Below are 24,533 nucleotides of genomic sequence, written 5' to 3'. Positions count from 1 at the left end.
CCTAAGATGGCTGGACAACTTCGTGGATCCTCTCCCGTGCCTCACTTGGCCTCTTTCTGGGCAAAAGGCGTGGGCCCATATTTAAATCTTCCAAAGATTTAATAAGGCTTTCTACCCTGTACCAATACAGACACGAAAGACACGACCTCCCTAAAACAACTCCTAGACAGTGGAATACGTCCCTCCTCGCCGGCCCCTTGAAACGCGGTCTAGCCTCAGCAAGAGTTTGCCTAAGCTGGCGCGCGCGCTACAGCGCACAGAAGGTTAACAAGAGTTGGCTTTGAATGAAGAGGCGGAGACGCGCCCACATTGGTGGAAAGTTATCCAGGGGCGTGGCCTGTGAGTCTCAGCACCCCACCCCCCTTCCCGCAAGTCCCCCCCCCACCCGCACTTTGTACCTTTCTCGGCGCGACTGCGAAGCGGGACGGGCCGGGCCCGCCCGGGCCAGAGCAGACCAGACCCCGGGGGCGATGCGGCTGCAGCCCCTGCTGCGGACTGTCCTCTGGGCCGCGCTCCTCAGCTCCCCTCTGCGAGGGGGCTGTGGCCTCCGCCACGAGGTCTACTGGAACTCCAGTAACCCCAGGTAGCAGGGCTGAAACCTGCGGGCTCCGAGCCGGGCCTGCGCGCTCCCGGGCCGGGCGCGCGCCCGACACTCGCACTGTGCGCGGCGCCGCCTGGACCCGGCCGCGCGCCGGGGCTCCTTTGTTTGAGCCGGCGCGGGAGGAGGGAGGGGCGAGGCGTGCCCGGGGTCCCCCACCTCTGCCCGCACCCGTTGGGGGGCGAGAGGGGGACCCCAGCCCCGAAGGCAATCGGTGGGGTCTCGGAGCCGGCAGCCGAGAGACCTCGGCCTGCACTCCGAGTCCCGCCCCCCTCGCTTCTCTCTTGGTGATCCCCAGCCTCCCAACGGCCCAAGCTGGGGCCGGCGGACTTGCGGCGGGGGGGCTTTACTCTTGTGAAAGAAGGTTACTCTCCTGCTCGCTTGGCCTTCCCTTTGGTGCTACTCTTTCTCCTGATCTCATTCTGTAACTCTGCTTTTATCTCGTCATTATTAGTCCTATTTCTGTGCAGTCTCGGCCCTGCCCTTCTAGCTGAATCACCTTTAGGCAAGTCGTTTGACCTCCCTAACCTCAGTTATCTCATCTGTAAAATGGGCTAATAATGCCTAGTACCCTGGGAAGTCAGGCGGACTAACTGAGGTCATGTGTGTGAAAGAGGTGCAGGCTGCACAGATATAAACTATTATTTATTTCTCTCTCCTGAGCTGCCTGCCTTTGAACGTCGATATTTTTTCCTGTTTCCATCCTCCTCCCCAATTCTCCCTGCCTCCCTCCGCTTTCTCCATCTGTTTTTCTTTCTGATTTTCACTTAAGACAATCTGTGACGCCGTTTGTTCACTCACTAACATTTATTAAGCATGTACTCTGTGCCGGGATCTGTGCTACGGTGCTGGGGGTTAGAGATAAGACCTAAGCTCTGCCCTCTGGGAGCCCAAAGAACCCCTGGGCCAGCAAGCTTCGGGACAGGTCATTACAATACCAATGCTGTGTGATAAGAGCTATTGTTGTCCTCCAACTCTGAATTCCTCACTCTGTTCTAGACCAGTGCTTCTGCATCACTTGGAGGTTTTGTTAAAAATTCAGGTTGCTAGCCCCTAACCCTGAGGTTTCTGGCTCATTCATTCAATCCACAAATATTTGTTGAGCGCTGTCCTTGTGCAAGACACTTTTCCAGGCACTGGGGATGCCGTGGAACAAAACGTACAAAGGCCCAGCTTGTGTTCCAGTAGGTCTGAGCTGAGCCCAGGAATCTGCATTTCTAATCAGAACTCCAGATGCAGGTGGTCTTAAGACCACCCATTGAGAGACAGTTGGGGGCCTTTCATAAGTCAAGTTGGACTCTGTGTATGGCGGGGATGCGGGGGGAAGTGATTCATGCTCTATTTGATGCTGGAGGGGGACAGCATGTCCCAGGTTCTCCCACCTGTACTGACTCCCCCAGGCAGGTGGAAGGGAGTCCTGAGGAGGCCAAAGATTGGGAGATATGTGGAGGGGGCTCCCCTCTTTGTATGGCACTTGATTGTCCTGGCAAAAAAAAAAAAAAAAAGTGAGGTTCCCACCATCCACTCTCTCATTTTTTTTTTTTTAACTATGGCATTCTTTTCAGCATTGAATTGAGGTCTTAAAAGGCAAGCCTTCCTCTTTATGCATCTGTTAATGAGGATATTGTTCCCAGGCTCCATCTCTAGTCTGTGACTGCTCTGTGGGCCCAGATCTGTGCCCCTTGCCTCTGTGCCCCAGCTTCTTCACAGCAGCCATCCACCTAACATTTATCAAGCACAGGTGCTACACCAGGCCCTGTCTTGGGCACTAGGGCTAGATAGGTGGGTGGCAGCTCCCACCCAAAAGCTAGGGTGTAGTGAGTGGCCTTCTCACATTTGGGCCATGTGGTTATAGGCACTGCAGTCCCTTAACCTCTCTGAACCTGTGAATCGGTTACCTCATCCTTTTCTTGCACTCTGTCTCGCAAGAGGTGTCAGTCTGGAGAACTCAGGCCTTCCTAAGCTGCTTCCTCTCCAGCAGGTGGGGGATTGGCTGGTGGGGACCATTGGGAAGGGGTATCTCTGACCCTTGTGCCCCAGGTATGCCGTGCCATGAGCCCCTCCGCCCTCACCTACCTTATGCCTGCAGGCTGCTTCGAGGAGATGCCGTGGTGGAGCTGGGCCTCAAGGATTACCTAGACATCTTCTGCCCACACTATGAGGGTCCAGGGCCCCCTGAGGGCCCTGAGACATTTGCGTTATACATGGTGGACTGGCCAGGCTATGAGGCCTGCCGGGCCGAGGGGCCGGGTGCCTTCAAGCGCTGGGAGTGCTCCCTGCCTTTCGCTCCCTTTGGCCCTGTTCGATTCTCAGAGAAGATTCAGCGCTTCACGCCCTTCTCCCTCGGCTTCGAATTCTTGCCTGGAGAGACCTACTACTACATCTGTGAGTGAAGATGGGCACACTGGCTGCCTCCTGGGGAAGGTGGGGAGGGGAATGGGGCTACCTGCCATTGCCAGCAGCCAAGGCAGAGATCCTGAGGGGTGGGGGAATGGGAGGACTGGGAAGGAAGGCTAGGCCTAGGAGGGGGGGAGTGGGCAGGGGGCCTGAGTCCAGGACCGAGTAGGGGGACATCTAGAGTGAACCAATAGAGAGGAGGGGAAAGGAAGAGGAGTCAGGAAAGAGGACATGAGTAGGGTCACAGATGGGGGCCTGGCACCTAGATGTGGCCCCCAAATAAGGAAAAGCTTTCCAGGGAACTGGAGAGAAAAGAAGCTGGGAGGGTTTGAAACAGAGTCTGAGGCATGCAAACTAGCCTGTGCTAACTTCTTCCTCCCAATTTCCCACCACCCAGCAGTGCCAACTCCGGAGAGTCCTGGCCAGTGCTTGAGGCTCCAGGTGTCTGTCTGCTGCAAGGAGGACAGTGAGTGGGTTGGGGCAGGGGAGCAACCCTTCTGGCTAGTGTGGGGCCCTCAGGAATGAGGGGAGGAGTGGGAAGAATCTGGGAGCATCAAACTCTGAGGAACCTCTTCTCCCCCCATTTAGCCTGTGGGAGCCTCCCCTACACAAAGGGAATGGCATCTCCAGGGGCAAGGCTGTCCAAGGCCTTAGCTGAACTGGTGGTCTCTAATGGCAACTGGGAGGAGACGTGGAAGTTGGGGCTTAGAGATGATGAGGTGGTAGATTATGGGAAGGGATTGGCCAGTTCGGGAGACCCCTTAGAAAGGGGTGGGAGTGAACAGGTAATGGGGAGAGCAGGAAGGAGGCTGCTGAAGCAGGAGGACCCATCAGTGCTACCCCCTCCCCCTCACAGAGCCTGAGTCAGCCCATCCTGTTGGGAGCCCTGGAGAGAGTGGCACGTCAGGGTGGCAAGGGGGGGCCACTCCCAGCCCCCTCTGTCTCTTGCTGCTGCTGCTGCTCCCAATTCTGCGTCTCCTGAGAGTTCTCTGAGCCAAGCGGACCCTTCCTGCCACCCCCAGGAACCAGAGCCCTCCCAAGACTTCCTGGAGGAGGGCCCCTGCCCCCTACCTGAGCTGGGAGGGCCAAGCCAGACAGACAAGATGGAATAGTGATGGGGGAGGTCAGGGGGTCTGGGGTGACCCTTCCAGGTGCCAGCCTCCTCATCACAGGCTGAAGAGGAGCTGCAGGGGAGCTGCAGACAGCCCTGGGCACCCTGGAACAGAGGCAAGACAAACATAGGGTCTCTGTCAGCTGCTTTGATATTCTCATCCCATCCCCCAGGAAGACTGGGATTTGATGGGATTGGATCCTTGAGCCTGCTGGGGGCCAAGGCCAAAGACCTGGGGACAGGTGATTGCTGGACCAGGTCAAGCAAGAAGCCCAGGCTTGCCATCTGTGCCCAGTGCCCTGTGGGCCTCTTCCCTGGGGCAGCACCTTTCCTCCCCAGGGGGTCACCCACTTGTCTTCTGTGAAGACGGACTTGCCATGAGGTCGAATTTCATGCCAATTTGTATTTTTATAAGTGTCTGGACCAAGCCTTCAATAAACCGCCCATCTTTTTGTTGCTTTCCCCAACCTACTGCCCTCTGGCTCCTTCCCTGACACCGGGGGGGCGGGGGGGGACTCCCTGCAGCCTCTGCTCTCAGCTTGGCTTGGCCTGACCTCCCTGCCAGCTGTGCCCAGACCATCCATGCCAGGCCTCAGTAGGCACCCTCTGGGCAGTGTGGGGTGGGTGCCAGCAGCAGCTGTGGAGCTTGGCACCTTCTACCACCTCCCTAGCTGGCTTCCTGTGCTGGGGAGGGGACAGGTGCTCCTGATAACCCACCCACTTGGGGCACTGGGGAAGCTGTGGTAGCACCAAGCAGGGCACTGGGGCAAAAGCAAGGGGTAGTAGAAAGACAGCACCTGGGTTTCAGAATGCCTGGGTCCCTGAGAGCTGGGCGTCCCTCCCCCTCCCCAAGGGCAGTCTGGGCGGTGCCTGGCCTAGAACTGGGAAGGTGGGGTCAGATCAAAGCCTTCTTCCCCAGCGGCCCCTTTGTTCTTCGCTTTTATGAGGAGGAGGAGGTGGGGCCGAGGAGGGAGGGTCCCCTTTGCTCTCAGCCTCACTCTGTCTCTTCCACCTCAGGCAGGCAGAGGTGGCAAGGCTATGATCCACCCCAAGACTAACCGGGGTCCTCTTTCTGAACGGTGTCCTGGGTGCAGCCAGGGAAGAGGTGCTCCTTCCCCCGAAGCTATGCTCTACCCGCCCCGGTGCCCCAGTCTGCACTGGCACCATGCCGGCCCGCCTGGCACCCAGCCAACGATCCATAGGTGGATGTTGTGCTGATTAGCTCGGCGGGGCTGCGGCGGCTAGAGGCGGCGTGTGAACATGCGCGGGGAGGGGGGGGCGCCGCGGAGGGTGCTGGGGGTCCAGAGACTGACAGACCAGACCGAAGTGCTGGAGACTGCGAACCGCTGCCCCACCCCCTTGCACACCTGGGTCGGACCCCGGTCCCTCTGGGTTGGTTCCATTGCTCTGGCTGAGGCCTGGGATGGAGGACAGCGCCGCGGACGGAGCATACATGAGTGGACCCTCCCGTCCCCCATTCAAGGCCACTTTCATAAAATGCTTTGTCTGTAGGTACGTGTGCCTGCGTGTCAGGGCCCTCACCCCAAAACAAGATCCTTAGCGGGGGCGAGGGGCTGGAGTGGAGAGGGTGAAGTCTGAGCTGAAGCATGAACTATGAGCTCGGTCTTCTGGTCCTGAGTTCGAGTTTCTCTACTGTCATCCAGGAGGGTGTCTCTATGTCGCCTTGGAAACCGACTGTACTGCTACCTCCGCCCCTCTCCGGCGAAAGCAGAGGCGGCGCAGGCCGGGGATGACTGGTTAGCCTGGCACTGAGGAACGTGCGGGTCACATCCTGCTCCCAGCGGCCCCAGACACCCTCTCTTCGCGGACCAAGCCGGGCGCGCTCGCTCCCGAGTCTGTGGCCGGCGCGCGGATCCGCCGCTGACAACGCATGTGCGAAAGAGACGCGGGGCCCAGTCGGCTTTCCCCGGCACTCAGACACACGCCCTCACTCTCAGGCAGACGCGCGCACTTGACACAGACACACACCCTCCCCGGCCGCCTAAGCTCCTTGCAGGTGTTAAGGGTGGACACCTGGGCAGCCACGCACTTGGCCTGGGGGCGGGGGGGGGGCGGTGAAAACTTAGGCCCGCCGGCCGCAGGCCTCAGGCCAGCCCCTCCCTACACTCACTTTCCTTACAGCCTGGGCCCTGTGCGGACAACTGTTTCAGTCCTGGGGCGCGTCTCCAGCGAGGGCCAAGTCCGCTCATGGGACCTAGACGGGCTGAAGGCTCTGGGCCCTACCCATGAGAAGTCCTCGAGGCGTGCTCCGGGGCGCGGTGCCAGGAGGCTGGGAGACCTGCAGGTTTTGGGGAGTCACCGATCTCCCCAGAGCTCAGCGGTGCTAGATGGCCAAGCTAGTCTTTTCGGAACGATGCAGAATCTCCCCTCATCTTTGCATCACTCTATCTTGCTGTCCCGAGATCCTGAGAGCTCGAGTCTCCGACCTGGATCCTGCTCCGCACTTTCTGGGGTTGCAAGTCTTTCCCTAGAGGCTGAATCCTGGAGTTTTGGTCTTTTTATGTGACCCCACCCTCTTTTCTTCTTCCCTTTCATTAATCCCTTCCTTCCTTTCCTTATTCATTCATACAGCAAATTGTGAGCTCCCAGCGCGTCCTTCTTTCAGTCGGCCACACCAGCTGGGGTCGTCGGGGGATCCCCAGCGGTGACGCAGTTGGAGAAGGGCACTCTGGCTTCCAAATAACCAATAGAATCCCGGGGCCTGGGGCATGAGGTCATCAGTGGTGATGCCCATTGGTTCAGGCCTGGACGAGGAGGGGGTCCCCATAGCAACCGACGGTGCGTCCGAGCGTAACCTGGAAAGTGGTCTTTGCTTGTGCTTCAACAGCAGCTTGGGTGGTGCTTGGGATGCGGGCGGGGAGGCGAGGGTGGAGCCCTGTTTCCCAGGTCCTGCAGTCCTAGCCCAACCAAGCTCTTACTTTTCTTGAGATCATTTTTCTCACTCAAAGTAATGGGCAGTGCCACTTAACCCAGGAAGGTTAGGAGGGGAGTATTGGCAACAGCGTTGGGGTCCTGGGTATGGAGCTGATGCCACCCGGAATGTTAATTATGAGCTCCTCGCTTTCATCTGCATATCGTCTGCGTCTCATTTGCATTCTCTTCATTTAAGGTCAAATTGGGCAGACATCTCCACATCCCCAGCTTTGTTGCCTGTCTGTATCCCATATCTATCCCTTAGTGGCTCTCTAATCTACCTCTCAGTTGTCCAGTTCCTTACCCCACCTCTCCTCCCAGCCTCCGGTCTCTCCAGGGGTGGGAAGGGGCACAGCCTAGCTAAAGGAGAAAGGATAAGAAGGCTGCCTCTCCCTCTGGATGTTTGATGACAGATGGGGAGGGCTGGTCTGTACTGCCTAGAGACTAAATTGGCAAAGCAAATGGTGGGGGGAGGTGCCCCGGGCTGAGATGAGGGTCTCCAGGGCCAAATCACCCACATGCCCGACAGGGTACTGGAACTAGGGATGCCTGCTTCCAGCAAGGGGTAGGCCTGCCCACCTGTCTGGTGCCAGGGCAGCTTCCTTCCTCCAATTAAGCACTAATGAGGTGTCATTAACCCTTACCTTGCCTGCCAGCCCTCAGGTGGTACTCAAATTCATGGTCTCGCACTGAGCAAAGAAGGAGAAAGGAGGGACTTTGAGGAAGCTAAGAGGCAATAGGGTCAGGGGACCAGCAGACAAGAAGGTGGGACCAGAAGCCTGAGTAGCATGCACTGGTTATGCTCTGTGTGCTTCTGAGGGACTCTAGGCATGGGTGTCTCACTATCTGAATGCATTTATTCTTCTGTTCATCAATTCAACAGTTATTTATTAAGCACCTCACCTATTCCTATTAACTAAATACCAGGCTGCATGCTAGATGCTGAGGATATACACTTGCATAAGACAGGATCTCTTCCCTTAAGGAATCTTCAGATTACTCTAGAAGACAAACTGGCCAGCAAATAATTACAATACCAAGTGCAAATGCAGTTATGGAACTGTGCAGAAAGTGCTATGGGAGCACAGGGAAGATGGACTGTCAGAGAAGACTTGGGTTTTGAAGGACAAAGTTTATGGCATGGAAGAGTGGTGTAGAACTAACCATGCTTGTGTGTTTGACTCAGTGTATGGGTCCATGTTTAGCTGTGTTTTCAGTACTGCTGGTGTCTGCCCTCCCAGAGCTGTATGTTTTGCATCTGTGTGTATGTGTGTGAGTGTGTATGTGTGTCTGGATTTTCTGTGTCTGGAATCCCTTCTCCCGAACACACATTGTGGTTTTATTACAGATCAGTGTTTGCTGTGAAGCTCTGGCGCAGATTAGCCTGAACCTGCCCAGCCCAGGGGAGGGGAAGTGGAGAACTGATGTTGGCTCTTTGGGAAAAGGTGGGCAGGCACCATTTTCACACCTGCGGGCCCAGACCCTTGACACCCCAAGTAGCAGCAGGCTAGCCAAGGGAGGCAAGGGCTGGGCTACGGCCTAGGGTGTGCCCAGGCCATTGCCCCCTCTGCCCCTGGCTCCTCACAGGAGACGTGGAGGTTACAGCCACCACTCCCCACCAAGATCTCGGGCCCCCTCCCCCAGCCTGTTCCTCTTCTGTCTGTGGAGGAGTAGGCCGGCTCAGGCCTGTCTGCTGGCTCTCTCCCACTGGGAGCAGATCCTTTCCAGGGGACACGAGAGGGCTGGGGAATGCTAGGGCCTAGTGGGAGGCCCCAGGTACTCCACCCTGGCCCTGTGCAGCTCTCTCCAGCCTGGATTCTCCCCACCCCGTCTGGGGTGCCACTTCTCTGAGTTTTGCCCAGACATAGCCATCTTTGTCAGGGAAGCGCTCAACCAATAGGCAGAGGGTAGGGGCTAGAGCTCTGGCAGTGAAGACTGGCCTGGGGACGGGTGGGGTGAGGAGATTGTGCTGCTACTCAGAGACTCTACCCCAATTCCTCTGTCCCTTTGCAGCCACTTGCTAGAAAGCTAAATTTCGGTGGCGGGAAAGAGAAGAGACTATGGATCTAAGGAGAGTTTTAGGAGAGGCTCTGGGGTCTGAGAAGAAGGTCAAGGACCCCCCTCCTTTCACACTGTCAAGGATGTGAGCTTCTTTTTGGCTGTAACTTCTCCTCCCCCTCATTCTAGCTAATCTTTTCCTATCCCATCCCTACTCCCCAAGCCCAAGGTCACCTCTCCCACTATGATAGCTATTAAGAGAAGTTTGGAGATGGGGAGGAACAAATGAAAAAGAGAATCTGAAGCTATTATCCTGGGCAGACCTCAGGATAATAATGATGATGAGGCCTCCATCAATCAAGCACCTTGTGGGTCCTAAATTCTGTGCTCAGTGCTTCCCAGACATGGATCTTAATCCTCATAACAGCCAACTCTTCGAGGGTGTTATCATCCCCATTTTACAGATGAGGAAACAGTCTCAGAGAAGTGAGGTGACTAGCACAGCCAGTGAGTGGTGGAAATGGAATTCGAACCAAAGCCCATCCTGTTAACTGCCAAGCCCAACTGCCTCCCTTTCTAGAAGCATGTTCAGAGGATGCACATGCACCTCCATTGTAACACCCCAGAGAAGCCTCTCCACCTCAGGCTTCTGAGCTTGCTGGACTCATTTGAGGGATCAGGGCATGACTAGAATCAGAGGTTATGACACCTTAACCCCACCCACCAAGCCCTGCATTCTAATTTCCTGTGTCCTGGACCACACATCAGAGCACCATGTAGCCGTGCTGACACACACATCACACTTGGAAGTCAGAAGATACGTGCATTGCCCTCCTTGTTAGCACCCAGGGTCCCGTGTTAGGACCACACCAACAGGCTGCCTGCACTGGGGCACACACATGGGCCCTGGGCGAGGTGCGGAACCTGTGAATATTTCATGTCTGGAACTGGTGGCTGCCTCTCCCGCTCACAAGCGTGCCTGATCCTCCCTCTCACAGGCTCCTTGTTTATTTGTTTAATGAATTATTTATCCATGGCCCCCCTTCCATTCTGGCCTCCCCCTCCCCCAGGCCCTAGTCTCCATGATTTATTGAACACAGCTTGGCTCTGTGGTTGCCACCCGATGTCAAGGGAGCTGCCTTGGGCCACACAGCCTGAGTACTCCCTCTGCTCTTGACCTGTTCAGCTCCCTGCTTCCTTGGCCCCAGGGGGAGGGGTGGGTGGGGTAAGGCACCACATTCAGAGAACTCCCAAGGGCCTGACTCAGTGCCCCTGGAGAGAACATGGCAGCCAGCAGCATACTGGCAGGCCTGAGGGTCAGAGGGAAATGTAGGCAGAGCCTGCAGGAGAGGAGAAAGAGGCCTGAGGCCCTAGAGAAAGAGGATCAGCCCCATGGAGAGAACCCCAGCTTCCACAGAGGCCCTCACTCTGCAGAGGGGTGTCATTCAGGACCCAGGCCTTGGAGTGTTTCAAACTATAGACTGTAACTGACTAAGGGTGATACAATCAAGGAATCAATTTTCTGGGTCTTAACGAGCTTTGTACTTTATTTAATAAATTTTTAAGAATAGAACAGAAGAAAAATATGAGTGCATCTTCTGTAATACGGGTAAGTATTGCTTCATGAAACATTATTTCAGTTATATGTGAGTGTGTGTGTGTGTGTGTGTGTGTACTGTATTGAAAATGCAAAATATACATCTTATTGTGAGTCACAGTCAGGAAAGATTTGAGTCACTGTTATAAACAGAGGCCCTAGGCCCCATTAATGGAGGGCTGGGTCTTTCCATGACCCAGATGCCACAGAAAGAGGCCTAGGCCTCAGATCCGGTTCCAGGCCTGTAGACAGTGGCCCAGATCTTTCTTACACACAGAGACCCAAACCCTAGAGAAGTCCAGACCCCATGAATAGAGGCCTATTGACAGGCCTAAGCATTACAGCTGGAAGCACATATCCTATACTCAGAACTGCCACATACAGGTGTGCGGTTTGTGCCTGGCACAAAGGAGCCACCCAAGAAGTAGTAGAGGCGATCAGCCCAAGCTCCCTCACTAAGATAGAGAGACACATAGGGCCACCTCCCACAGAAGGAAGCAGCACCTTTGTTTTTGCACAAAGGCACCTCTTGCCAGGAGATGAACCCTAAGGACTGGGTCTGCATAGAGGGGTGGTTTTTCTAATTCACCCAAAAGCCCAAATCAGCCAGCACCTGATTTAGATAGGGGCCCAGATAGACAGAGCACCATATCCCATAGACAGAGGCCTAGGCTCTATAGAGAGTGACTCAGAACTTAAAAACCAGAGGCTTAGACCCCATAGAGAGAGCTGCTTAAATCCTGGAGAGAGAGCTCCAAACTGTAGAGAAAAAAACTCAGTTATTATTGAGCAGGGGTTGGGAGGAGCATGCTGGATTCTAAAGAGGAGTATCTGAGCCTTACAGAAAAGGGCCTAAATCGTTAAGTGGGACCCAGATTCTATAAACAGGGCTTCTAAAATGGAATTTAAAGTCCTAGGCCAAACCAGGAAGCTCCACTCCCTATGAATATGGGCAGCCTCCCTGCCAACTGTGGGCCCAACAGAGAGAAGGCTCCCTTTGCAGAGCAGGGATGTGGATAGGCAGGGAGGAGGCTGGGATTTGTGGCACCTGGAGTAGGCAGGTCAGCATCATTTGGGTGAAACAAATCTCCCTGGGGGTGAGGAGTCTAGGGGGAGGGAGAGCTGTTTGCAATGTCCCCCATTCCCACCCCAAGGGGCCTAATTTATTTTCTGGCTTCTGAGAAGAGAGAGATCTCCTGGGGTGAAGAGGAGCCCAGAGAAGACAGAGCCTGCTCTTGCCTGGCAGCAGCTAGGCACAGGGCTTTTTCTCGTTGGCACTGCCCCTCCCCCAAACCCAGCAGCTGAGGCCAAATTGTGGTCAGGATCCCTTTCCCGCCAACAATAAGCAGATAAAGAGTGCCTGTATGTCCTCTCTCCTGCAGTAAGAAGAAAAGAGCATCATGCCTGTCACCCTGGGCACAGGTGGTTGGATTGGTTTCTGAGAGTCTGGTCTGAGACCTGGTCCTCCTGATCACGCTTAATCTGAGCCTCTCCAAAAAAGGGGATGAGGGGTGGATACCCCCTAGGTCCGGATTCTAGACCCTTTCCCTCAACTTCTACTTCATAGGAAAAGAGAGAAGAGGAGAGTGCAGAGCTGTGTGTGTGTCAGAGTGTGTGCATGGTCTTGTGTGTGAGTCACTGTGTGTGTGTCTGGGTGTGTGCTCCTAAGTCTCTGTGTACCTAACCCCTGTGTTTCTACAGATCTCTAGTTGTCTGATAGTGCCTTTACCTGTGTGTGTCTCCGAAGGGTTATCTGTGTGTGTGTCTGTATGTCTGTATCAAATGCCTGTGTTTCTATGTTCTCTGCCTCTGGGTGTCTGTGCCTTTTCTCCTGAATGTGTGAGTGTAATGTCTGTGCCTGGGTGCCACTGTGAGGACAATGACTATGGTGAGAGCTGGAATACGAGGTGCTCTGCCTGCTGCCCTCTTGTTAGCATCTGTAAGAGTAGGAGTGAGAATGCCTGGGGACACCACTGGCTGCGCTGGGAGGGGGCTCTGGTTGAGTGTGAGTCAAGAATCCTTTGTAGGTGTCCCAGGGAAGCCTGTTTTGCTATAGATGACTCTCCTTGGTCCCTCCTCTGCCTTGGGCCCTGGCCTGCTGAAGGCCCTTCCAGCACCCAGTACTGACATTCTTGGGGGCTGAGTTACTCTACACTACCTCCAAGAAAAATAAGCCACCTGCTCAGCTGGGGGCTTCAGGTCAACAGCTGTCAGGTCCTAGGCGGAAGCTGAGGGCTTCTCAGCCACCCTCTAGAACCCACCTGACTCCTCATGCACATGGGAAGAGGGGCATAAAGGGAGCAGAGGACCAGACTGTTCAGAAAGGAGGGGGGCCTAGTTCTACTTATTAAGGGGTCCTGGACCTCCAGCTTCTTTTCAAGTCTCCTTCGCCCCATCCCAGAAATGAATGTTCACGGGAGATCAAGATCCCTGTCTTGGCCTCCCTAATTCTTCTCCTGGGAACTCCAGACTGGGGAGCTGAAGGCCCAGGGCCGGCGGTAGCAAATTAAACCTAAGAGTGAGAGGCGAGTAGCGCTCCGGTTGTTCCCGAGGGGGCAGCACGGGCCTCACCTCCCACGCGCCGCGCGCGCTCCGGGCCCGAGCGGGGCGGGGCCTGGCGGGAGCGCGCCAGGGGCGGGGCTTCAGGGGCGCGCCCGGGAGGGCGGAGGGAAGGGCTGGGGGCGTGGCCTAAGGCTCTGGGGTCGGCGGCGGCGGCAGCAGCAGGGAGCTGGGAAGCAAGAAGCCGGGAGCGCGGGGCTCAGTCGGGGGGCGGCGGCGGCGGCGGCTCCGGGGATGGCGGCGGCTCCTCTGCTGCTGCTGCTGCTGCTTGTGCCCGTGCCGCTGCTGCCGCTGCTGGCCCAAGGGCCCGGGGGGGCGCTGGGAAACCGGCATGCGGTGTACTGGAACAGCTCCAACCAGCAGTGAGTCGGGGGCCCAGGGAGCCCATGCGTCCCGCGTCAGTGAGAGGGGGAGGCCTGGGAAGTCCTGGGGGAACCTGGGGTGGGAGTCCTGGGAGACCATAGCTGGGGGCTAGGAGGCGAGGGAGAGGGGGAAACACTCTGTGAGCATCTATGACACTCGGGGGGTGTCTGAAAGAGGCTGTTAAGGTATAGTAACCAGGGCTTGGGCCGTGCTGAAGAGGCTGTTCGGGGACACCCCACCCTACCTTGGCTTCTCTCCACACCCGCCTCTGGAATAGCTTACCCCCACCCGACAGTTCCCCCATCTTCCTCTCCTTCGTCCGGGCTGGGGTTTGGGAGTACCAGTGTGCTGGGGATAGGCCGCCGCACTTGGGGGACCCAGGGATGACCTGTTTTCAGCCGTGAAGGCTTCTGTCTATGACTCCTGCTTTTAAAAGTGGAGTCCAGAGCTGAGGCAAGGAGTCCGACCAAGCACCTTCTCAGAACGAAGGCGAATGGGTTACCCTGGTTGTATGGATAAGCCCGGTTGGGGTGAGCTGGGGCTGGGCCGCCAAGTTGGGGGGCTCTGGAGGTGCTGCTTGGATAGGAATGGGAACGTGGGGTACCGGTGAAAGGGAGGGAGGCAAGGAGATGGTGTGTCACACACGCACACACACGCCCGGGCTGGGGACGGCGTGTGGCTCCAAGAGTGAGCGGGCGTGCGCGGCTGTCAGTGTGCGTGTGTGTCTGAGTGTGTGATTTGTGTGTCTGCGTCGGCGATTGTCTGGGGGTGGGAGCGGGCGACGGGTCGGGGAGGGGGCTGCGGTCGCTGTCCGCGTGGCCGGCCGCTTCTGAGCTAGGGTGGCTGGCCGCGGTCTGGGCGGGTGTCAGGACGGCCGTGTGGTTTCCCGGGGTGTGTGAAGAGGCGGTTGGGTGCCGGCTGCGGGGCCAGGTCCTCATTCTGCTCAGTCCTTGCTGCCCTTGTCTTCTCCTCCCCGCCGAGCCGCCGTGTGTATCACCCCGGCCGCCTCCGTGTGTGTCTGTGTGTGTGTGTGTGTGGGGGGGAATCCCTGGGGACACGGGGGTCACTGTCACACCTACCCAGGCGGCGGCGGTGGCACTGTTTCTGGCTCCCCACCCCAGGGGGCGACTCGGGAGCAAATGGCGAGGCCCCACGGGAGGGGACTGAGAAGGCCGGGCGGCCGCGACCCCCAAGCTCCCTGGGGAGGGAGTGCCGCTCGCCGCTCCGCTCTTTGTTGTTTGGGGCTCTGCGCCTCCCCCTCTCTCCCTCGTCGCGCCCGGAGTGTCAGACTGGGGGTGGGGATGAGCCAACGACGCCCCCCTCTCGCTTCCCATGGAAACCTCGGGGGTGGGGATACGGCCCCTCCCCCCAGGACCGAGACTCGGAGAAATCCGGGGGGCACTGGGGGCTGACTCCCCTGCTCAGTCTAGTTCGTCCCCCTCCCCCAGACTCACAGTCCGCCTCCCGCCCCGCTAGAGTCTGGCGGGGGGCAGGGAGCAGAGAGCGCGCAGGTGAGGGGACTCGGGTTCCCCACCACCGTCAGGGCACCCCCATATTCTTAGGAGAAGCCGGAGCCAGGGGGATGCGGGAATGACGGGGTGGGGGCAAGGGGGATGTTGTCGATCAGGTTCCCCTCCCCTCATACACCTGGGCGCAGGTGAAAGCCCTGGTAGGGGGTGGGGGAGCCCAGGTTCCGAGAGCCTCCTTTCTGTCTTCCCCGCTCCCCCACAGGTCTGGACGGGCAGAGATGGGAGGGGGTGCGCACCGGGCCGGGAGGCCGCCGCCGCCCCCGCCTCGCTTCCTCCGCCTTTGTTGCCGCTGCGCCCGGGCTCCCCGGCTCCCTCACTGCGGCAGCCGCGGCCCCATAAATCGTGAGAGCGACGTGCTCCGGAGCCGGGAGTGGAGAGGGCCAGGGAGCTGGGGGCGGGGCCGGGCCGAGCCACAGGCTCCCGCGCCCCCTCCCCCCGGTCACGTGAGCTGGGCTCCTGGCTCCCACCCACCGTCACTTGCCGAGGGTCTCTGCCCCTTGGGATCACGTGGAGAGGGTCTTGCGACCCCGCCTCCTGGGGGTCACGTGGGAGGGTCCTGGTGGAAATTGTGAGCTGGCCTCTTTGACAGACCTGGTGGCAGTGCCCTGCACAGCGACCGTGATCTCGCTTCCTATCTCCCACTCGGCCCCTCCGTTTGGTCCTCTGGAATAAGCGAGACCTGTTCCCAACCTGGCCCAGAAACTAGGGATTGGGCGAACTATACTGGAGGAAAGCGTGAGAGTGTGAGGTCGAGGGGTCCCCTGAGCCCGGAGTCGAATGGGGGGGTCGGGACTGGCCAATGGCCAAATATATGCACCCAGGCCCGTGTTCCATTTCTTTGCATAAGTGTGCAAAGGTGCTGGTCTTCACCCCTGTCTCAAGAAGTGTACGGAACATCTTTCTCTAGCTCTCTCCCTACCTGTCTCTTTATCTCTGAAATGTTTCTGTTGCTTATCTCTCTTTCATTCATACATTTATTGAACAAATATTTATTGAGGCTATACTACGTCCCTGTTGGTCTTTCTCTCTCTCTCTTTTCTCTCTGTCACCGAGTCTCTGCCCTGAACCCCTTCCCCGTCCCTGATATTCTGCTTTGCGTCTCTCCGTCTCCGTCTTTGCTGTCTGTGGGCCTCTCTGGAGCGGCCTCTACGTCTCTCCCTTTCTCCAAGCCTCTCTCCTGTCTCATTCTCTTCCCTCTCTCTCTCTCGGTTTCTGGATCCCTCTCTTTCGCTGTGTCTCACTCCCTTTCCCCTCTCAGTGAATCCGGTTTCTGTTCATCCCCCCTCTCGGTGTGCGTCTCCCCCTCTCTCCATTTCTATGTGTCTCGCTTTGGGCGGGTTTCTCGCGCTTCTCCGCCGCTGCAGATCAATAAACCTTCGCCGCCGCTGCCGCCGCCGCCGCCGCCGCCGCTGCTGCTGTCGCAGGGAGGAGGGGCCGGGGTATGGGGCGCGCTGATTTTCTCCCATCCGACGCCGTCCAGAGAAGCCCGGGGCCCAGTCCCGGGCTGGCAAGACCCAATGCGGTGGGGCGCCGAGGCCCGGGGCGCCGGAGGGGTGAGGGGGTGTCAGCGTGCACGCGCCGCCCCGCGAGCGTTCTCTCCAGTCACCCACCCAAGCCCGGGTGCGTGGACCCCACGCCGCACACACGTGGTCAGGCCTAGTCTGCTGGGGTGAGCGGCGCGCAGCCTCGGGGGCGCGCGCTAGAGAGGAGAGCCAGGGTCCGGTGTCTTTATCCCTCCTCCACTTCCTTAGCTCTGCATCCTGGCGTCTAGGGGTGGGGGCAGGGATTTAACAAGTTCAGCTCTCTGGGGATCCTTTCCCTACTCCCTGGTCTGTTAGACACCCTGTTTACCTGCCCCTAATTGCCCCAGGGGGAGAGGTTTGCTCCTTCCCCGCTCCACCGCCGCCCACCCCACCAGGCTCGAGCAGGTAGGGAACTGAAGGAGTGAAAGTGAGGGGTCGGAATGCACACCGGGGGCGGAGAGAGCCAGGAGAAATGAAATAACAGGGTGAGGGGCCACCCTCTCCAGGTGGGGTGTGTTGACACGCCTTTCTGGAGGAGAAGTGGGAGGCTAGGAGGGGATGAAGTGAGGAAGAATAGAGAACTGTTTGAAGGGGCAGGCACGACCCAGCCCCCAGATCCCAGCCTATCCTCTTCTCCCGTGGGGCGGGGAGCGGGGTGTGGCTCTAGGTTAGAGAGGTGCGGCCCTGGAGGCGGGGGTGAGCTGTGGCGCTAAGCCGGGCCTAGCGGCACCTCCCTCTTCAGTGCCAAGGCTGGGAGGATGACAGATTCAATTAAAGTGCCCAAGCCGAGCAGACACCTCAGGTGTCCCAGGAGGTGTGGCTGGAGATTCCTGGCACCCAGCCCTTTGCCCCCTGTCCACCAGCTACCAACTGGGCACAGTCATTCCACAAGCAGTTCTTTCTCCCACATGCCCAGCTTGGGGGGCGAGGTGCATTTCATGGGCTGTTCCACTCAGCCCAGGGATGGGAAAGAGGTGGCTTCTCTTCAGTTGTGGTCGCCCAGCAACCTTTGTATAAGGCTACTCCCCTCTGAGTTGAGGAAACTGAGGTACCTGTAGGGATAGCTCTGGCTTTGGCTTCCTCTCTATTAGAGCAGAGTGTGTTGTGGAGGAACTGGGCAGTGCCCTAGGGAGGCGCTACTTCAGAGGAGGGCTGGAAAACCGGGCGAAGCTCAAGGACAGAGGCCCCAGTGTGCCTGTGCAGCTGCTCCAGGCCTGGCACTGGTGGCCCCCCTTCCTCAAAGCCTGTGGAGAAAACAGTAGACTTTGGGTTTGGGGATAGAGAGGCAAACCTGGGGTGGTGGCTGGGAGCTAGGCCTGGTCTAACCCGTTTTCCTGCTCCCAGTGCCCTAGGCAGAGACTCCTGCCCACCTGAGTGCCAGGGCCAAGGAGGGGCCAGTGTGACCCATCACTCCCATGGGAACCAAGTGGGGCTGGTGGCATTCCTGATGATTCAGGGAGGCTGTGCCCATTCTTACTGGGGTGCTCAAGCACCAGCTCTTACCTATCTGCCTTACTGCTAGACTTGGAAGGGAGTGTCTGGGGAGGGGGTGGCACAAGCAAGGCCAAGGAAGTAGGGTGAGGTGAGGAGGGACCCTCAAGGCCCCGTGCCATCCAAAGGCCTCCAAGCTCATTTCCCTAATGGGTCTAATTACTGTTTGTGGAACTGGGAGGTGCCTGGCGACATGGGAAGTGAGTCTGTCCCCTCAGGGAGTTCCAGGGACCAGGGACCCCAGTGGTTTGATATTTTGCCAAGTACCCCATGCCTTCCTGTGTCCACCACACTCCCCTCTCACTGCCAAGATGTGTGCATTCTTATGCTAAGGAAATTAGGGGAAACTCCTGCCTACTTCTCTGAGTTTCTTTCTCCATTCAGATGTTTCTCCCATCCCCACACCACTCAGTACCACCATGGAGAACAGTAACACCAACACTTTGATGGTAACTAGCAAGGTAGGTGGGGATTACAAGGGAACCAGCATCTGCTTCTCTGCTCATAGAAGGTCAGGGAAGTAAGAGGCACAGCCATCTTGTCTGGGCACTATGCCCACTACTCTTCCCAGCATCATCATCACCTGGGGTGTTGGCCTCCAGGTTGAGGAGGGAGGTGTATAGAGACAGAAGTTTTGGCTGGTTAGCATGACACCACATGGAGCCTTGGTGTTGAGTCCCTTAGTTCCCTGATCTATTGTGTCACGTTACTGGGGACCTAATTGTCCGTGGCCTCAGGGTGGAGGTCAGTGGGACTCAAGGTACAGAGGCCAGTCATACTGTAGAGAGAGCATGTGCCAGTGTGTGTGTGTATGGGAAGAGCAGGAAGAGAACTTGAGATTGCTGGGGTCAACCAATACTGGCATGCCAGTCCAGCACACGTATCACCTACTTTTTCTATGTGTATGCCGCCTATGAGTGGGCGGTGAACATATTTGTGTGTGTGCCATAGAACCTGTGCATGTATATGCATGAAGCCTCCATACATGCGTCTGTGAGGGCAGGTCCTGTCCGACTCGCCTTTGGGGCGGACTGGCAGCAGCAGGAAAGCATGCTGGGAGAGGCGATGGAGGGTGCGCATCCCTCGAAAGGATCCCTCCCACTTTCACACTTTCATTCCTTCTATCCTTCCTCCCTACTAGTGAATTATGGGGGATGGACAGAGGAAATCCGGGCCTGGGTCTGGGAGTCGCAGGGGCCTGCGCCGTTTCTGTGGTAACCAAAGCATAAGTTCCCTTCTTCCCTCCACCCTTCTCCCCCGCCTCTTTTCCTTCGGAGGCCGGCAGGGCTTCCCTGCGCCTTTGCTACCCTCTGGTGGCCACCATGAGAAGGGCAGAACAAGGAGTGGGCCTGGAAGGATAGTGGGGGGACTGGCGGCACTAGGGCCCTGGGGACAGAGACAGGGACTGAGAAGACATGAAGCTCAAAAGAAAAGCCGGGAGGCTCCGAGGACCCTGGGGAAGGTCTGCGGAGCGGTGAGGTGGAAAGTGGGTTGGCTTTGGGTTTGTTCTCTCTGACCCGCTTCCTCTCCCCACAGCCTGCGGCGAGAGGGCTACACGGTGCAGGTGAATGTGAACGATTATCTGGATATTTACTGCCCGCACTACAACAGCTCAGGGGTGGGCCCGGGGGCGGGGCCAGGGCCCGGAGGCGGGGCGGAGCAGTACGTGCTGTATATGGTGAGCCGGGCAGGCTACCGCACCTGCAACGCCAGCCAAGGCTTCAAGCGCTGGGAGTGCAACCGACCGCACGCTCCCCACAGCCCCATCAAGTTCTCGGAGAAGTTCCAGCGCTACAGCGCCTTCTCTCTGGGCTACGAGTTCCACGCGGGCCACGAGTACTACTACATCTGTAAGTGACGGCCAGGCGGCGGACCAGGGCGGGACCTAAGAGTGCCAAGGGGTGGAATCCCGAGGGGCCGGCGGCGGGCCAACGCTACAAGGCACTAGGTCTCCGTCGCTTGGAGTGATACCTCGGGATGAGGCGTGGGGGCTGGGGACCTCAGGGTTCCAGCTCAGAGTCTTGAGGCTAAGAAAGAGGTTAGTGGCATTCCGAACTTTGGGTCGCAGAGTCACTGTTTCTGTGAGGGCCATTTCTGGGCCGGGACCTCAGGGGTCATTGTTTCTTGAGGGATGGGACCCAAGGGGCTTCTAGGGCTGACGGCGGACCCACCACGACCAATGCGCAAAGGGTGGAGGAGGTACTGAAGGACACTGCCCAAGAGGGGCAGTTTGGAGGGGGTGAGAAGGAGAGTTTCTGAGCGAGGAGGGCACGGGGTGTAAATCTGGAGAAAGCGACTCAGGCCCAGTCTCCTCCCCAGCCACGCCCACCCACAATCTGCACAGGAAGTGTTTGAGGATGAAGGTGTTCGTCTGCTGCGCCTCCAGTGAGTATAATAGGCTCCCAGCCGCGACCCCATTCTCGGCTCCCCTGCTTTGGGGCTCCCCTGGCTTCCTGGGGGTGGGGGCGGAGGGCACAGGCGAGGGGGACTCGCTCCTCAGCTGTAACAGGGGGAGGGAATCCTGGCCCTGACTATCCCCTCCTCTCTCCCCCCCTGCACCTCCCCCCCCCCGCAGCATCGCACTCCGGGGAGAAGCCGGTCCCCACTCTCCCCCAGTTCACCATGGGCCCCAATGTGAAGATCAACGTGCTGGGTGAGTCTGCGCAGCGCCCTCTGGTGGCCACTGCTGGAACCGCAGCCCCCTCCCCGGTGCCTGCTCATCTTGCATGTCTTTCCCGGGGTCACCGATCTTTACCACCCCTGTGGGTAGTCACGTCCCCCGCTCCACTGCTGCTGCCGCTGCCGCGTGCCCCGCCCCAGCACGCAGCACAGCTCTCACCAGTCTGTCTATTCATCTATCCACAGAAGACTTTGAGGGACAGAACCCCCAGGTGCCCAAGCTTGAGAAGAGCATCAGCGGGACCAGCCCCAAGCGGGAACACCTGCCCCTGGCGGTGGGCATCGCCTTCTTCCTTATGACACTCTTGGCCTCCTAGCTCTGCCCCCTCCCTTGGCGGGGAGAGATGGATTGGGACTGGGACGGAGCAGGGAGCCTTTGGCCTCTCCAAAGGAAGCCTAGCCTTGGGGCCTAGACCCCTCCTCCGATGACTGGAAGTGGGGTCTGCACCATACATCTGTGCCCACCCCTTCTGCCCCCTCCCCACCAAGTAGGGCACTGTAGTGGACCAGGCGCAGGGACAGCCAAGGGTTCCTAGTGGCCTTGTGGCTCTGGTAATGTTTGGTACCAAACCCGGAGTGCCATAAGGGGCAGTGCTCAGGACTCCCTGCCCCCTGGTACCTTTCTCTGACCCCTGATGCCCTCCTCCCTTGTCCCCCCCGAGAGAGGCAAATGTGCCCCAGAGAGAGCAAATCGAAGTGTGGGAGACACCCCCAATCACTCTCTTCCAGGGGCAGAACATGGGGAGGGGACTGGATGGGCGAGGGGGTGGCACCGCCTGCTGCCCCCTTCCCCTGTTTACAGCAATAAGCACGTCCTCCTCCCCCTACTCCCACTCCCAGGACTGTGGTTTGGATTGAATCCAAGTTTACAAGTAGACACCCCTGGGGGGGCCGGCAGTGGACAAGGGTGACAAGGGGTGGGCATTGTGGTGCCAGGCAGGCATGTACAGACTCTATATCTCTATATATAATGTACAGATGGACAGAGTCCCTCCCCCTCCTTAACCCCCTGACCTTCCTTGACATCCCCTTCCAGCTTCAGACCCCTTCCCCACCAGGCTAGGCCCCCCACTGGGGGACCACCTGGCCCCTCTTTTGTCTTCTGTGAAGACAGGACCTATGCAACGCACAGACACTTTTGGAGACCGTGAGACAACAACGCCCCCTCCCCTCCAGCCCTGAGCGGGGACCCAGCTCCCAGGACCTTGCCCTGCCCATCCTCTGTGGTCCCCACCCATTCTCCTGGGCCTTTTTCAAGTGCTTTGGCTGTGACTTTCATACTCTGCTCTTAGTCTAAAAAAAATAAACTGGAGATGAAAATAACTGAGTGTGTGTGATTTCCAGGGGCCATCACTCTTCTGTACACTGGTTAAATAAACCCCACAGGTCACAGGGCCTGGGGAGGAGACAGGACTCTAGGGCCAAAGGGTCAACTGAACACCTTGTTCTGTGGCTCATCTCCCCTAAGGAGGCAGCTCTGAGTGGACGGAGAAACAAGGGCTTCCGAGCAGGGCATGGCAACCTCTCTGAGCCTCAAGTATCTCATCAGAAAATTTAGGTTATAATACACCTCTCACAGGGTTGGTGTAAAGATTAAATGGCAGAGGGAGTATAAGGCTCAATCAGTGATGGTTTTCTCCTCTTCTTCCCATTCCATTCTGTAACCAGAAGTTCTTGACTGGGGTCTATGGATTTCAGGGGGTGTGAACCTAGATAGGAAAAAATTATATCTTTATTTTCACTCGCCTGTAACTGAAATTTAACATTCTCCTATGTACTTGGGCAATAAGCCACAGTAGCGGGCTTCCCTGGTGGCTCAGTGGTTAAGAATTCACCTGCCAATGCAGGGGACACAGGTTTGAGCCCTGGTCGGGGAAGATCCCACATGCTGTGGAGCAACTAAGCCCGTGTGCCACAACTACTGAGCCTGTGCTCTAGAGCACCTGAGCCACAACTACTGAGCCCATGTGCCACAACTACTGAAGCCCACGTTCCTAGAGCCCCTGCTCTTCAACAAGAGAAGCCACCACAATGAGAAGCCTGTGCACCACAACAAAGAGTAGCCCCCGCTCACCGCAACTAGAGAAAGCCCGCACGCAGCAACGAAGACCAAACGCAGCCAAAACTAAATAAATAAATAAATAAATTTAAAAACAATGTGAAGGTAAAACAAAGAAGCTCTAAAAAAAAAAAAATAGCCACAGTAGTTTTAAGGGCGCCTGTGACTTTGTAACAGACACAGATGTGTTCAGACTGCGTTATAGTTTTTGAAGGTATCTCAAAATATCATTTACTCTCGTCACTACTTTGAAATAACCGTAGTTGTTAGATCTTGTTTTTAATGAGTTAATAAAGAAGCATATATATTACTATACCAAACAATGTAAATGTTTTGATAACTGTGTTTCAATATAATTGCTTTCCTTTATAATCCTTTGTAATTTTATTTTTTTCATTTAAAACATTATGGCCAAAAGGTTGAGAGTTTGCTGGTGCTGTAGCCGCACATAACTACAGCACCCTACATCCATCAGGAGAGTCAGGGGACAGAAGGCAAAAGATGGGACAGTGGCTGAAGCAGTCAAAGGTCACAGCCCCACCTAAGCCCAGTGAGGTCAAGGTTGTACAGGTGGGCACTTCAGGAGGGCGGTGAGGGGTTGCTGATAGGGGCCAAAATCTATCCAGGCTTCCCTTGCCCAGCCAAGCTCCCTGGCCCAGGGAGGGGGTGCCTTTTTCCTCATTGCCAAGCAGTGACTCCAGCCCAACCAGGGCACTGTGTGGGCAGGCTGGGTCATGGGTGAGTGCCCCTCCTATGTGCCCTGTGGCTCTTGCCAGCTGCATTGTGAGTCTCTGAGCAGCAGGGACTGTGTCTTCTCCCCCTCTGTACTCATAAAACATGGGAAACGGAATTTCGACTGGACCGTGGAGAGTGGGTAGGTTTCCCACTGGCAGAGCTGAGAGGAGTGGGGGTGGGAGGGCAGGTGGGGAAAGGATCAGGGGCAGCCAGTGCACTAGTCTGGGGCTCCCTATGTGGAGACAAGACTTGAAAAGGTAGGCTCATCGATCTAGTCATTCATGGATTCAATCGACATTTATTGAGCACCTGCTGAGTGCCAAGCCCTAACCTAGGTACTGGGGATACAAAGAAGACAGTCTCTAGCCTCAGATTAGCTCATAATTTCGCATGTGTTGATATGTGATGAGGAATCAGTGACACACACACATATGGCAATATAACCAGGTGTAACATTGGTACATGCCAGGAAGCTATAGGAACATGGGGGGGAAAATCACTCTAGCCTGGGGACATAGGAGGAGGAGGTACACATAGCTGGGGCCCTACTAGGCAGTCTTGAGGGCCTTGAAAGCTGAGGAGTGTGGGCTTGTCCCATAAAGGAGCCCAGGCTGCAGGCTCCCTCCAACCCCAGGGCTACGTGGGGCAGGAGCTGGCCGGCTGGGATGGGGAGGATCTAGTGAGTTCAAACATCCAAGAATGGGAAGGCTGCAAGAAGGCCAGGCATTTGGGAGCAGGAACTAGAGCAAGCCAGCCTCCATTCACTGAGCGCCTACTACGTGCCAGGCACTGTGCCCAGTGCTTTACATGCATTGTGTGCATCGTGCCCTTGGAAGCATTTCTACCCCAATAGCACAGATAGGAAAACTTGAGGGTCTAAGAGGCTATGTCCCTCAAGGCTGACATTCAAAATGGGTCTGTCTGTCGCTGTATTCTGACCATTGGACGCTGCACCACCAC

The 24,533-nt window shown here is 57.1% G+C and overlaps 1 protein-coding gene across 6 annotated transcripts; it reads left to right on the top strand.

Moving 5' to 3' along the window:
- Window positions 1-392: 392 nt before the first annotated feature.
- On the top strand, window positions 393-22,087 carry LOC308607598 (ephrin-A3; the record flags this gene model as incomplete). Of its 6 annotated transcripts, none has more annotated exons than XM_081219672.1 (5): window positions 393-583; window positions 19,637-19,950; window positions 20,420-20,485; window positions 20,676-20,753; window positions 20,966-22,087. In XM_081219672.1, 5 exons carry the CDS (start codon window positions 471-473, stop codon window positions 21,094-21,096), a joined length of 702 nt encoding a protein of 233 aa, XP_081075798.1. In that variant the 3' UTR covers window positions 21,097-22,087. The 6 variants fall into 6 exon arrangements, with proteins under 6 accessions (XP_081075798.1, XP_081075797.1, XP_081075799.1 ...); XM_081219668.1 differs by lacking the exon at window positions 393-583 and adding an exon at window positions 13,429-13,556; XM_081219671.1 differs by lacking the exons at window positions 19,637-19,950; window positions 20,420-20,485; window positions 20,676-20,753; window positions 20,966-22,087 and adding exons at window positions 2,688-2,983; window positions 3,396-3,461; window positions 3,852-4,565.
- Window positions 22,088-24,533: the final 2,446 nt, after the last annotated feature.

This window comes from Mesoplodon bidens (genome assembly GCF_964165515.1).
Source record: "Mesoplodon bidens genome assembly, chromosome: 2".
Classification (NCBI taxonomy): Eukaryota; Metazoa; Chordata; class Mammalia; order Artiodactyla; family Ziphiidae; genus Mesoplodon; species Mesoplodon bidens.
Note: the sequence above shows the minus strand (reverse complement) of the source record. Positions and strands in the feature narration are given on the sequence as shown.